The sequence below is a fragment of the Prionailurus viverrinus genome, chromosome D4 (genome assembly GCF_022837055.1).
Source record: "Prionailurus viverrinus isolate Anna chromosome D4, UM_Priviv_1.0, whole genome shotgun sequence".
Lineage (NCBI taxonomy): Eukaryota > Metazoa > Chordata > Mammalia > Carnivora > Felidae > Prionailurus > Prionailurus viverrinus.
The window spans coordinates 16,525,371-16,538,443 of record NC_062573.1 but is presented as its reverse complement, the minus strand read 5'-3'; the positions used below and the strand labels follow the sequence as shown (position 1 = coordinate 16,538,443).

The 13,073-nt window shown below is 41.9% G+C and overlaps 1 protein-coding gene across 1 annotated transcript in view; it reads left to right on the top strand.

Moving 5' to 3' along the window:
• MUSK (muscle associated receptor tyrosine kinase) overlaps positions 1–13,073 on the top strand; it is a 92,803-nt gene that overhangs the window by 47,393 nt on the left and 32,337 nt on the right. The window contains exons 6-7 of the mRNA XM_047830383.1: positions 1,370–1,494; positions 11,504–11,663. Coding sequence (XP_047686339.1) covers positions 1,370–1,494; positions 11,504–11,663 — 285 coding nt within the window. The remainder of the gene's footprint in view (positions 1–1,369; positions 1,495–11,503; positions 11,664–13,073) is intronic.

The following is a 13,073-nucleotide window of genomic DNA, read 5'->3' as shown; positions in this document are numbered from 1 at the left end:
TATATTCTGGATTTGAACGAATTGCATCCCCATAGTGTTGTTTCACATGTTCCTTAACCTCGGCTTTTTATAGGTTGGTAATCAGACCACAGGACTTACTAAAAGCGGCTCAGTTTTGTTTGGGGTGGGGGAGTGGGGATGTTGGGGGTAGATTCAGCTGTATTTTAAACATTTGGAGCATTTTTTTAACCACCTCATGCCTTGAAGATGGAGGCTTCCTTGCTTTTCCTTTCTTTTGGCTTTTGGGCCCAACATTGTATTTCTAACATGCTCTTCTAGATTCCATCTCTTAGAGTCCTCAATTTCAAAAAATAGGAAGTTGAATTAATCTGAACCTGCAAATCTAAAATTAGAATCTGCAAGGGTGGCCTGAGTGGCTCAGTTGGTTAAGCACGTGACTCTTGATTTCAGCTCAGGTCATGGTCTCATGGTTCGTGAATTTGAGCCCCACGTTGGGCTCTGCACTGCCCAGGCAGAGCCTGCTTGGGATTCTCTTTCTCTCCCTTTCTCTCTGCCCCTCCCCGCCCCCAAAATAAATAAGCATGTAAAATTAAAATAAATAAATAATAAAATTGGAATCCGCCAAAAACATCCAGTTGTCAAATCATATCTTCTCTGAACTTTCTCTTATCTAATCAGGAGGGATTCTGTCTCAGAATGGAATATTAATTACCTATTCCCCTGCTCACACTTGGCCTAAAATGTTTCTTTGGGGCCCGATGTGCCCATCGCATTCTCTAAAAAGTTGGACAGATTTTGTCTGTCCTCCCACCATGACACAGTTGAAGATATAAAGCACTAATCATTTCATTACTTAATTAAATACTATTACTTTGGTCAGGCACTCTTCTGGGTAGTGAACAAACAGGCTAGGTTTCTGGTTGCTGAAAACTCACAATCTACTGGGGGATGGGGGGGGACGGGGAGGAGGTAGGCATTAGACAAATGAAATATAACTTCAGATAGTGGTAAGGTCTGGAAAAACAGTAAACCAGGATGATGAGAAAGTGAATGGGGGAAGGTTACACTCTATGTTGCGTTGTCGAGGAAGGCCCTTCTGAGGAAATGCCGCTCAGAGACTGGATGATACAAGGGAACTGCCGCATGGAGATCTGGGGGATGAGTGCTGTCGGCCGAGGGACAGCATGGACAAGCTCCTAAGGTGGAAATAAGCTCGGAGCATCCATGGGTGGTGAGAAATGTAGGGTTAAAGCATAAATGGCTTAGAAGCCAGGGCGTATCGGTAATACGGAGGGAACACGGAAGGGTTCTACATGGGAGAACGTGACTTGATTTGCATTTTTAAAAGACCATCCAGCTTGAGCATTCCCTATAGGAGAGTCACTCACCACTTCTGTTTTCCTAACAGTTTTTGCCAGAATCCTGCGGGCTCCTGAATCCCACAATGTCACATTTGGCTCCTTTGTGACCCTGCGCTGCACAGCAACAGGCATCCCTGTCCCCACCATCACCTGGATTGAAAATGGAAATGCCGTGAGTGCCATTGCTATGGGGACTTGTCTGGGGAAGATCACTCGAGAGGAATCTCAGGATGGGCCACATATTTGTAAAGTTACCCTGATCTCTGTCATTGGTCCCACCTGCACCTCTATTTTTCAAAGCCTTCCAGTATTTTCATCCTAGCAGTCACTGCCTTAGAAATTGAACCCCATGGGTTTGCTTCTTTCCTTGTATCATGGGGAAGAGTAGAAAATCAAATTTTCCTTTATGCCTTTGTGTAAAAGGGAAATGGTAGCAATTCCTTCCCACACAGGTAAAACAATTTTCACAAAATTCACCAGCTCAAGAATTAGGTCACTCCTGGAGGGTACTTTGATGAAAAGTAATCCAGAATTAGAACCCATGACTGTCAGTTTAACCATCTTTAATTCATTTTTTCATACTGATAATAACTGACATATATTAAGTGGTCACTATGTGCCAGGAGCTGTTCTAAGCACTTTACATATATACACATAAATTTATTCATTCCACAAATATCTACTGAGCATCTCCTGGGTGTCAGGCACTATTCTGGGCATTATAGATATAGGAGCAAACAAAACAGGTTAAGTTCCCTGCCCTCAAAGAACTGATACTATGATGGGGAAAGACAAACAAAAAATAAAACCAATATTCTATGCAGATAGTGTCAAATACTACGGAGGGAAATAAAGCAGGAAAATGAGACAGAAGTGCAACCTTAGGAGAAAGATTCCATTTTCAACAGAGTGGTCAAGGAAGCCTCATTAAGATGTAGAGAATTCAGGGGCACCTGAGTGGCTCAGTCAGTTTAAGCATCCAACTCTTGATTTGAGCTCAGATTATGATCTCATGGTTCATAAGATCAAGGCTAACATCAGGCTCTGTGTTGACAGCATGGTGCCTGCTTGGGATTCCCTCTTTCCCTCTCTCTCTCTGCCCCATTCACACGCATACAAGCATGTTCTCTCTCTCCCTCTCTCTCTTTCTCTCTCTCAAAATGAATAAATTTTTCAAAAAAGATGAAGACTTTTGAGCTAAGATCTGAAGGAGGTAAGGACGAGATAACTGTAAGACAACTACAGTCATCTGTAGTAGATAACTATGGGAAGAAAACTGGGGCAAGTTTCTGAGATAAAGGTGCACGCCATACATCAAAGGAATAACAAGTTAGTATGACGAGAAGTGAATGAGAAAAGAAGAAAGAGGTAAGGGGTGTGTCTAGGAATTGTGGATCATATACGCTTTATGTAGAGTATTGAAACAATTTTGGCTTTTAATCAAGTGAGATGGGATGCCATTTTAGGTCTCTTTCTCTTATCTGCTTTCCTGCTGACTCTTGTTCCTTGTGTTTTGTTTCCTCGTGTGCCTACTTATCTTTGACTACCTGTTGCTATTGTTTTGGGGGAAGAAAGGTCAGGGATTAATACGAGGTCTAGATGAAGGTACTTTTCTCTAGAAAGAATTTTTGTTTATTTTTGCTAAGGACCAGGGGCAACTACTTATCTTGGACCATCTTAAACTAAGTTCAAAGTTTGAAGCTCCTTGGTCATCCCAGATCATTGTAACACAGTCTTCAATTCCATGTAGGCCTACATGGAATCCTGATATCTGGTTCTTTGAGATGTTAGTTTATTGTATCTCTTATTAGACTTCTTACCCTTATGGAACCTGACTTTTGATTTCTGTCTCCTCACTCTTCAAGGCCATCCAAAGGAAACAAATTTTTCTGGGTTGGAAAACTGTCAGGGAAAACAGAAGCTTCTCAGTTTGCTACATTGGTTAAAAGTATTTTTCCACAATTTTAATTTTTTTCAGCCTACTATAGAAAGTCTTAGATGGACAAATGTCTCAGCCTAGTGCTATATGCACACATAATAGCTCACAACGCTCTTCTGCTACTTTACTGACTCTCTCAAAGTTGGCTCCTACTTACAGCCCTGCTATCTGAACTCTGGATTTTTCCATGACTCTACAGGGAAAATTTATGCATTCTCCTCTCAGTGAACTTTTAGATTTCAGCAACTTAGCTGATATTAATTTTTCTATCAACCCAGTCACATCTCTTTGGATCTTACAGAAATTGCTGAAAATTTCTGGCCCTTTGATTATTATGATTATTATGACACCCTTCTACCTTTCTCTGGAGTTATTTTTCCTAATTTTAGATTTTATTTACCTTTTGGGATTCAGGTGGAAAACAGAGAGTTAATAAACATGTGGGCTGAGATTACCATTGTAACTGTTGGCCAAGCATGACTTCCATGTAATACAACCTTATTTAGTATTTTCTCTGCCCATCAAGTATCTTCAGTAGGGCAAGTTCTTTTCTCACTACTGGCTACCTCACACAGGCTCTGTGGCTTTTCTGGTTGCTCTTAGGTGATTTTAAATCACTAATACCATCCCAATTTAGTAATTTTAAGTGCCTAAACCTGAGTAATAACCAAAGCTTCCAAATGCAATTCACAGATGGGACCTTTCCCTCCCCCCACCCCATCCCTTTTTTTAAGATTTCCTTTTTACGTAATCTCTCCACCCAATGTGGGGCCTGAACTCACAACTCCAAGATCAAGAGTCACACCCTCTACTGACTGAGCCAACCAGGTGCCCCACCTTCCTCCCTTTCTTAAGACTACCACATGCATGCTACCTGCCTTCCACAACAGTCCTGTGGTTAGCTTCTTCTCTCACACTCATTCATTCGCTCTTCCTCCACTTCCTAACTGCTACTTAAGACTCCTACAGCTTTGGGGTTGGAAGGAGGGAGGAGCAGTAATTGAAGAGGAAAAGTTCTAATTTTTTTTTCAACGTTTTTATTTTATTTTTGGGACAGAGAGAGACAGAGCATGAATGGGGGAGGGGCAGAGAGAGAGGGAGACACAGAATTGGAAACAGGCTCCAGGCTCCGAGCCATCAGCCCAGAGCCTGACGCGGGGCTCGAACTCACGGACCACAAGATCGTGACCTGGCTGAAGTCGGACGCTTAACCGACTGCGCCACCCAGGCGCCCCGGAAAAGTTCTAATTTAAATGACACTCTTATAAGTTGGCTTTACACCACTGTGCCCAACAAGTATTTAAAACAATTCTCTCCATCATGGACACATTCATGATTCTTCAGAAATCAAGGGATATTCAAGATGACCCCATGACCCATTTTCCTCAGGGAAGCCATCTCCTTCTTAGCCCCTAATCTGTTTGTTGATGGGAAGCCTTTCTGTCAGGGTCCCATCAATGCCCCCAAAAGATCTTTGGGGAAGACTGAAAATGACTCTAAACCAGATCTTCTATAAAACCTCTGCATCCACAAACTCTTGCATCCTGAACAGAGCTACCCCCTCATTTCTCCTTCTGTTGGAGTTGTTAGGCAGCCCGGCTCTGCCCTTTCGATTTTACAGGTGGTTATCAGATACATCTTGGCCGTGTCAACAAATTGCAGGTGTGTCAGGGTCCCCAAGACCACCCTCAAGTTTGATGATTCACTAGAAGGACCCACAGAACTCAGAAAAGCCATTATCCTTATGGTTATAGTTTATTACAGTGAAAGGATACAGACTAAACTCAGTAGTAGGTAATCAGTTGTTCTCTCCCTGTGGAATCCCATGGAGAGCACCTAAATCTCCCAGCAATGATGTCAGCCTGTATGGCATCTTGTACCAAGGAAGTTCATCCAGCCTTGGTGTCTAGGGATTTTCCTGAAGGTCAGTTACATAAGCGTGGAGGGCTCACATGACTGACCTTAGCTAGTCTCTAGCCCTTCCAAAGGTCAAACTGATACAACATAGCCTAGAGTCCCTGCTGAACAAAAAGAGCTATTCACCATAATTTGCACTTGAACATAAACCATCTGGCATGGCTCATGGTCTCAGATATAGAAAGACACTCTAACGAGGCAGAATTTTCCAAAGGATGAGAGGTTATCTCTTAGAAGCAAGTCAAAGGCCAGTCCTTTCTGGGTTTGAGTACAGGGTGTGAACACCTCGAGTCCAGTAAGTTAACCCTTTATTACACAGCAGGGGACATACGTCAATCCTTCAGGTGGTCCTATTGAAGACCCTCTTTCATGCCTTAAGAAGATGGGGTTCTTGGGGCGCCTGGGTGGCTTAGTCGGTTAAGCGTCCAACTTTGGCTCAGGTCACAGTCTCACAGTTCTTGAGCTGGAGGCCCACATCAAGCTCTGTGCTGATGGCTCAAAGCCTGGAGCCTGCTTCGGATTCTGTGTCTCCCCATCTCTCGGCCCCTCCCCTGCTCATGCTCTGTCTCTCAATAATAAATAAACATTAAAAAAAAATTTTTTTTTAAAAGAAGACGGGGTACTTTTTCAAACCAGTTCCTTGGGTGGGGTGAGGATGGCTCTCACTACAGCTAAGCAACTCAAACCTTGATGAGTCATCTAGAGGGGCCTCAACCATTTTCCTTTCTCACATCCCCCAGGATAGTCTCTCTCCAACTGTTTCGTATCTTGGTTGCAGTGTGCATATGTTGTCGTATTACAAAATATTAACAGCAACATTTCAAAGTCAAAGGAGTGTTCTCATGAGGAGAAAAAAAGAAACAGAGGAAAAGAAGGCGAGGACGGGAAAGAGAAGTAGGACACTAGACATGGGGAGGGAAGAAGGGAAGAGAAAGAGGTGTGTGGGAAGCAAAGCATGCCATGTGTGAAATTCTGGTGGATGTGGTTCACTAGGAAAAAGATGCCAGATTCTAAACCTACCTGAACTAATAATGTCATCCTGCAAAAGTAGGCTCTTTAGGGCCTACAACTCATTTATTATTTTGTTTTCACTACTGTTTTTGCTGAAGGGTTGTTTTTTCTTTTCTGATGCTTGTAAAAAACCACTTTTCTCATCATTTGTGTTTAAAACCAATTTAACTTGTCTCTTCGAAATACAGTAAATGAATTAATGTCACTCTACAGACTTTCTACATGAGGTATCAGAAATAAGAATAGGTGAGGGGTTGGCAGACTAAGTTGGAAATGGCTCTCTCTAGCTAATGTAATTGTAGGGAAGTCTACTTACCTCTCAGACACAGATTTTCCCATATTTTTAATGATAGAGGTGTCAGGTGGCTGGAGAAAATGATCCCTAATAGGACATCAGGGTTAAAGTTCTCCATTTTTGTTAAGTTACAATCAAATAACTTGAGGTTCCTGTTCTTCTTTAGCTCTCTAATTAAAGTGTCATCTATAATTCAAATCTTGGGGCGCCTGGGTGGTTCCATCAGTTGAGCATCCAACTCTTGATTTCAGCAGGTCATGATCCCAGGGTTGTGGGATCGAGCCCTGCATTGGGCTCTACAATGAGCATGGAGCTTGCTCAAGATTCTCTCTCTCCCTCTCCCCCTCTCCCCAACTTGTGCTGGCACTCTCTAAATTAAGTAAGTAAAATAAATTTCAAATCTTATTTGGCAGTGTTTTGTGGCTCTTCTGTGGAAGTCACAGAAGAGTTGTCTTAAGCCTCTCAAGGTAGTGTAAAAATATGTCCTAAGAAAGCTGGGGAACTGATGATAGGACTTTAATGATTTGTCTTCCTCTATGAAAACAGGAATAAAGAAAATGGAAAGACATATGCTTTATAAAACCTTCAGTGTTTTCAAAGGCTCATAATAGTCTAGAACTGGAAGATACATGATTAGTCTCTCTTGGAGTTCATGAGTAATAAAAAAAGAGTATGACGGTTTGAGTTAGTTTGGGTCCTACTGAGACCCCAACTTTATCATTCAAGATGTGATTCACAGAAAGATGTGATTCACAAGATTCAAGATGTGATTCACAAAAGGCAGGAAGCAAAATAGACCCATTGCCTCTGATTCTTATACAGGAATAAAACAAACTAATAGTGGCTTTCTTCTGGAAGAAAGCAGAAGTACATCCGTGGTTCTCATGGTCAGAGACAGGTTGCTCTTATAGCCAAGTTTTGTTCGTGGTGATACGACCCACGTCCAGACAGAAACCGAGACGATCTTGCTCATGCTGACACAAATCACAGGAAATGGAGGCAATCTCAGGCATTTAATGCACAAGGGGCAACCAGAAAATTCTACTGAGAACAGGAAGAGCCCACAGCCCTGGTATTATCTGGGGTGGACTGAACAAAGATGAATACAGAGCTGGGAGCTAATTGGCACAGAATAAAACAGAGTTTAAACTGTGGTTCTTCACTAACTCCAAATTCATGAACTAACTTCACTAACACACTCCTGAGAACAGTGAGTACTCTAACGGATGTGATGACTCCTTTCCCCCCGCCTCTGTGAACACATCAATAACCTAAAAGCCTGAATGGTTAAACCAAAGAACAAGAGAAAGGCAAGCCACATGCTCTGAAGTGATCAAGAATTATTTTTTCCTCTCTTTGTACACAAATGTCATTCATTTTTCATGGAAATCTGTAGTCTCAGATGAACCTCAGAACGAGGAGTAATATTCCTTTTGTTTTACAACATTGGAAGTAGTAGTTCCACATGGATAGAGCAGAGCTCACTTCTCTTAAAGAAAACAAACTTCTATTCCGATAACCAGACTTGATTTCAAGTTAGACTGGTAATATCTCCATTATTTTCGCATTCAAATAAAAAATGTAGAAAAATTACATGTCTCTCTTGTTTCTCCATTAAACACAGTTCCTAAAGGATTTTAAAAGCTGGATCATTTTAATTTTTTTAGAAGAATTTTATAAAAAATAAGTAGCCAAACTATCTATGTGGAAGATTGTGCTTTCGAATTTTCTTAAAGGTCAGCTCACCTTTACATGTATTTTTAAGAGGTAGTATTTTTGGTTTGAAGTACCTGAGCTTTGGAGTCTTCTCATCTTACTAGCTGTGTTAATTAAGATAATTACATGTATCAGCTGGAATATATTCCATGAAACATGGCAGTAGCCAGATTGAAAGAGGCAACTACAGCGATGTTGATCAGAAACAATGTGGAAGATTTTCTCATTCTGTTACCCCCTTTTCTTTTTTTTCAAATGTTGATTTATCTATTTTGAGAGAGAGAGAGAGAGCGCAGGGGAGGGGGAGCGAAAGGGGGAGAGAGAGAATCCCAAGCAGGCCTCTGCACTGTCAGCACAGAGCCTGATGCAGGGCTCGAACTCATGAATCCCTGAGATCATGACCTGAGCCGAAACCAAGAGTTGGACACTCAACCGAATGAGCCACCCAGGTGCCCCTAGCCCTCTTTCTATGATGCACATACAGACATTATTCCAACTCCCTACACATGGACCCTACTGGGCCATACCCGACGGCTCCATGAGGCATTCTCAGCAAGCTGGAACTGTTTGTAAGACAGAGCCATTGAAGCCAGAGGCCTTCCTATGCTAAGGCCAATTCATGACGAAGTGATGAGACTATTCGTACCTGTGAATAGATCCTCTCAAAACAGCATTATTAATGTGTTAATGATACATAAAAATATTCCACAGGTCAATACTACTTTGCCACTTTCAAAAAACTTTTACACACATCACCTCAGGTGTGAACCAAGGTGCCTATTTATGACAGGGTTTCCTGTCTGCCTGCCTCTTCTTGAGGTCACTGTCTCAGAAAGAGAACCGCACATACACAGCAGAGCTGTTTATCCAGCAACTTCAGGGCAGTATGCCTGACAGACTTGCAGAAAATAATGTATTTACTGTAAATCCCAGATATAGTCACCTCAATTAAGTACTTGGTTTTGCCGAGACATACCTTGGTCAAAACTCGTAATAATCTGAACCTGAGGAGCAAAAAGACCAAAATGGAGAGCAAGGGGTGGTTTTTATTTTTAGGTCATCAAAAAATACGAAACTGTTGGTCAGGATGACCCATGAAGGAAGAAAAACAAATTCGCACTCTGACTAACAAGGCCTGCTGTGCCTGAGTCACAACCCGAATCAAGCAAGGCCTCTGAAAACAGGAGGAAAAGCATTTAGGAGCCATGCCATAATCGAGCAATGGGCCTCATAGCTTGTTGGTCTCCTTGCTGAGTTACTTCAACACCCGGATGAAGTCCAGGAGAAGAGCGGTTAGCCAGTTTAAAACTCATCCTCTTTTCTACCAAGAATGTTTTCATTAACCTTGAGGAGGAGTTTAGGAATGACTTTCTTAGGTGTGAACATGAAAATAACGCTAGTTTCGTCAACCTTGGGGAAATGACTCCTTCCCAAGTCATCTCCCAGGCATTGTGCACACCTCGTTCTTGAAGGACGGATTAAGCTTGCAAAGGGAGAAGGCAATTGTTCTATAGATTTCACTTCTATCAACTGGAAAGGGATTGTCTTTATAAAGGAAACATCTCAACAGCATAAAGCATGTTGACTGAGCATAGAGGCTTGAGGTCTTTAGTTTTTTTCTCAGTATTGCTTTGCTCCTAAAATTCAGGGAGAATCCAACATTGCATTTCAAATTACTCAGTCTTTTCTGTTTAACTTGGAAACTCAAATCCATAAGAGGTTGCACTGCTGATAAATATGATGGTGATGAATTTCATCTGAATTCCCAACCGAGTGTATGTCTCTTAAAGATATTTTTCTCTCTGCCTCGTCAATTTCTCACAGCGTCCAGGCTGCTTTTCTGGGAAAACTACCACAATACTTGATCTGACTTAAGTTGATGCTCGCATGATATTTTTATCGTAAAGGTTGGAAACAGTAGTGCATAGAAGGAATAAAGAGTCAAAGAAGCTAATTGAGCAAACTTCCCTGCTTAATTGCTACAGAGTGTATTTGGTTCCAAGGCTAGCCAGACACCTGGCAGCAGAAAGAATAAAGCTGGTTTTACCCCAGGACTTGCCATCCCCTTGCTGGTCTACCCGTGAAAACAGGCAAAATAGCAAAATAACTGACTCCAAGTTTCTTATTCCCAGCCTCATTTCCCACTAAGGGACAGAGAGAGATCTCTCAAGGCCACTCCTCTGACATAAGGTCAAGGTGAATCACTGACTGATTGTCATTCCATTCAGATTTCCTTCCAACTGGCATGTTCCCCTCATACAGTGACAATTAACGAATAATTATTGCAAAGATGGTACAGTGCTCAAAAAAATAGTGAAGAATCGCCACTTTAAAACATGCCACCACCTTCACAGTGACATTTAAGTCATGCCATTTGTTTTGTTTATGGGTGATTTGTTGAGGTTAGCATTCTTGTTTTCTAATAACTCTCCATATGTTCTCTTCTAGTGCTAGGGAAGGCACTCTAACATAACAATTAAAAGCACAGGCTTTGGGATCAAACTGGGGCACAAATTCTAACTCTGCAACCTAATAGAAAGTGCTAGGCAGCTGTCTTTCCCACAGAGCTGAAATGATGATAATAAACAAGCACATAAACTAACCTGCCAATCAGGTTAATATTGATACCCTGACTCTTCAAGGACATTTGATTTTATGATTTGAATAGTATGACAGGATGCAAGTCATGCCTCAGAAACAGACTTGGCTTTATAACCATTTTTCTTCACAACCATCCATCTATCTGTTGTGCATCTGTGGAGGACAGAACAGGAGCTAACCTTTTAATAATGCTCGTAAGTGTGTGGGTTGACTGGGTGGTTTTGCTGATTTGGGCCAGGATTTCGTGATCGTGGCTGATCTAGTTCCTGTGACTGGCATGCAGACTGGGAGCTAGTTGATCTAGAATGGCCTCACTTGTATATGTGGTGGTTGTTCTTGGCTCCCAGCTGGGGCAGTGGGGATAACTGGACCGTGTGTGCCTCTTCCTCAAGCAGGCTAGCTCTGGGTTGGTCATAGGAGGTCACAGGCTCCAAGAGCAACAAGAAAGTAAGCCACAGGGCGCAAGAATTTTACAAGTCTGTTTTTGATTTTCTAAAATAGGTACAAGGCCAATTTAGATTCAAAGCATGGAGAGAGACGCTACTTTATGGGGGAAGAGCTACAAAGGTTTTGGCTATTTTTGCAGCCTACCCGTGCCTTTTGATCATCACTTTAATACTTTCTCTTTCAAGTCAACCTGGTGCATCATATTAGGAAATCCTTGACCTAATTCTATCTGCTTTTTTCCCTCTACTCCACCAGGTTTCCTCTGGGTCCATTCAGGAAAGTGTGAAAGACCGAGTGATTGACTCAAGACTGCAGCTGCTTATCACTAAGCCAGGACTCTTCACATGCATAGCTACTAACAAGCACGGAGAGAAATTTAGCACTGCAAAGGCTGCGGCCACCATTAGCATAGCAGGTAAGATGGATTTTCGTAATTGCATTGCTCTGGGAGAAGGGAGAGTTGGCACTATTCCACACAACATTTGGGGGGAAATCTGTTTTATTTCTTACTCCAGTCCCCTTTGGGCTATTTCTCCTCCTTGGGGACATTCCAGAGGTTGATCTAGATCATTGACAATGGGAGATTTATCACCTCGAAAATGAAATCCTCAAATACCTGTCCTAGTGATGGGTAACAGCTTCCAGGAGTTCATTTCTCTCTTTTTTCCCCCCTCCCTTTCTTTTCTTTCCTCTCGCCCTCCTTCCTTCTTTTCCTGTTTTACCTTTTCCTTCTTTCCTTTCCTTCCTCCTTCTCTCTCTTCCCACCCCCACTCTTTTTTTTTTCTTTCATAGAGCCAATCACACTTTCCAGGGCTCTCAAAGAGTAAGTTGGCAGATATTTAACATGGTTGTGCCAATTTCTGCATGGCTATTTCTTGAGGGCATTTTTACTTATGAGTATTTGATCTACTTTGTGGCCTTTCCTTCTCCTGTTTCATGAAAGTGATAGCAAGACTTACAGGTGTTTTCAAGGAAAAGAGCTGACATATGGATTTCTAGAATATTTGTGTTGAGTTATAAAGGTTTATTTTTAAAATATAAATGCCCCAAAGGCTTCTGAGAACATTTGTGGAATTCCTAGAGATGGAAATAATCCCTGTATCAGGAAATGCCAGGCATGTTACACTCAGAATGTGTCTACTGCCCAAGGGTCAGCAGAGATGCTTGGCCTCACATGTAAGGCAGGCACTGGCAGAACCTGTGCCCAGGGCCAGCTCCCCAGATCCTGCTATTTCTTATGGCTGTGCCACTTCTTTGATCTTCCACGATGGGGAACTTGCTAGTAATGTTTGGGATTTTAATATGAGGGGAATAGAGACCACAGAGAACTATACAGGGAGAATTGGACAAGGCTGGCCTTCTAAAGCATGCCTGTGAAGTAAGAAGATTCAAGGATTCCTTCTGCCTTCTTCTCCAGGGATATATCTGCTTGTAGTACCTTGATATAGCATATCAGTTATTTTAGAATTTTCACTGATGGGAAATGATTTCTGCCAGAGAATGGTGAGAATTCTAAAAGTACATTCAACTCAATTTAACAAGTAATAAGGAAACAATTATTGTTATATATAGTACCTTGTTCATAAAATACTCTTGCATGCATTTATTAACTACTCGATCCAGGCCATCATTAGGTAGAATACAGGATGCACACTTACGTAACAAATGGGATAATTAACAATAGGGTGCCTGCCTCCAAGGGACTCTCAATCTAGAAAGGAAGTCAGTTACCCATATACATTATGGCACAGACCATGTTCTATTGCAGAAGCATAAACAGAGTATAAGAGCAGAACAAGAGAGAGAGAGAGAGAGAGAGAGAGAG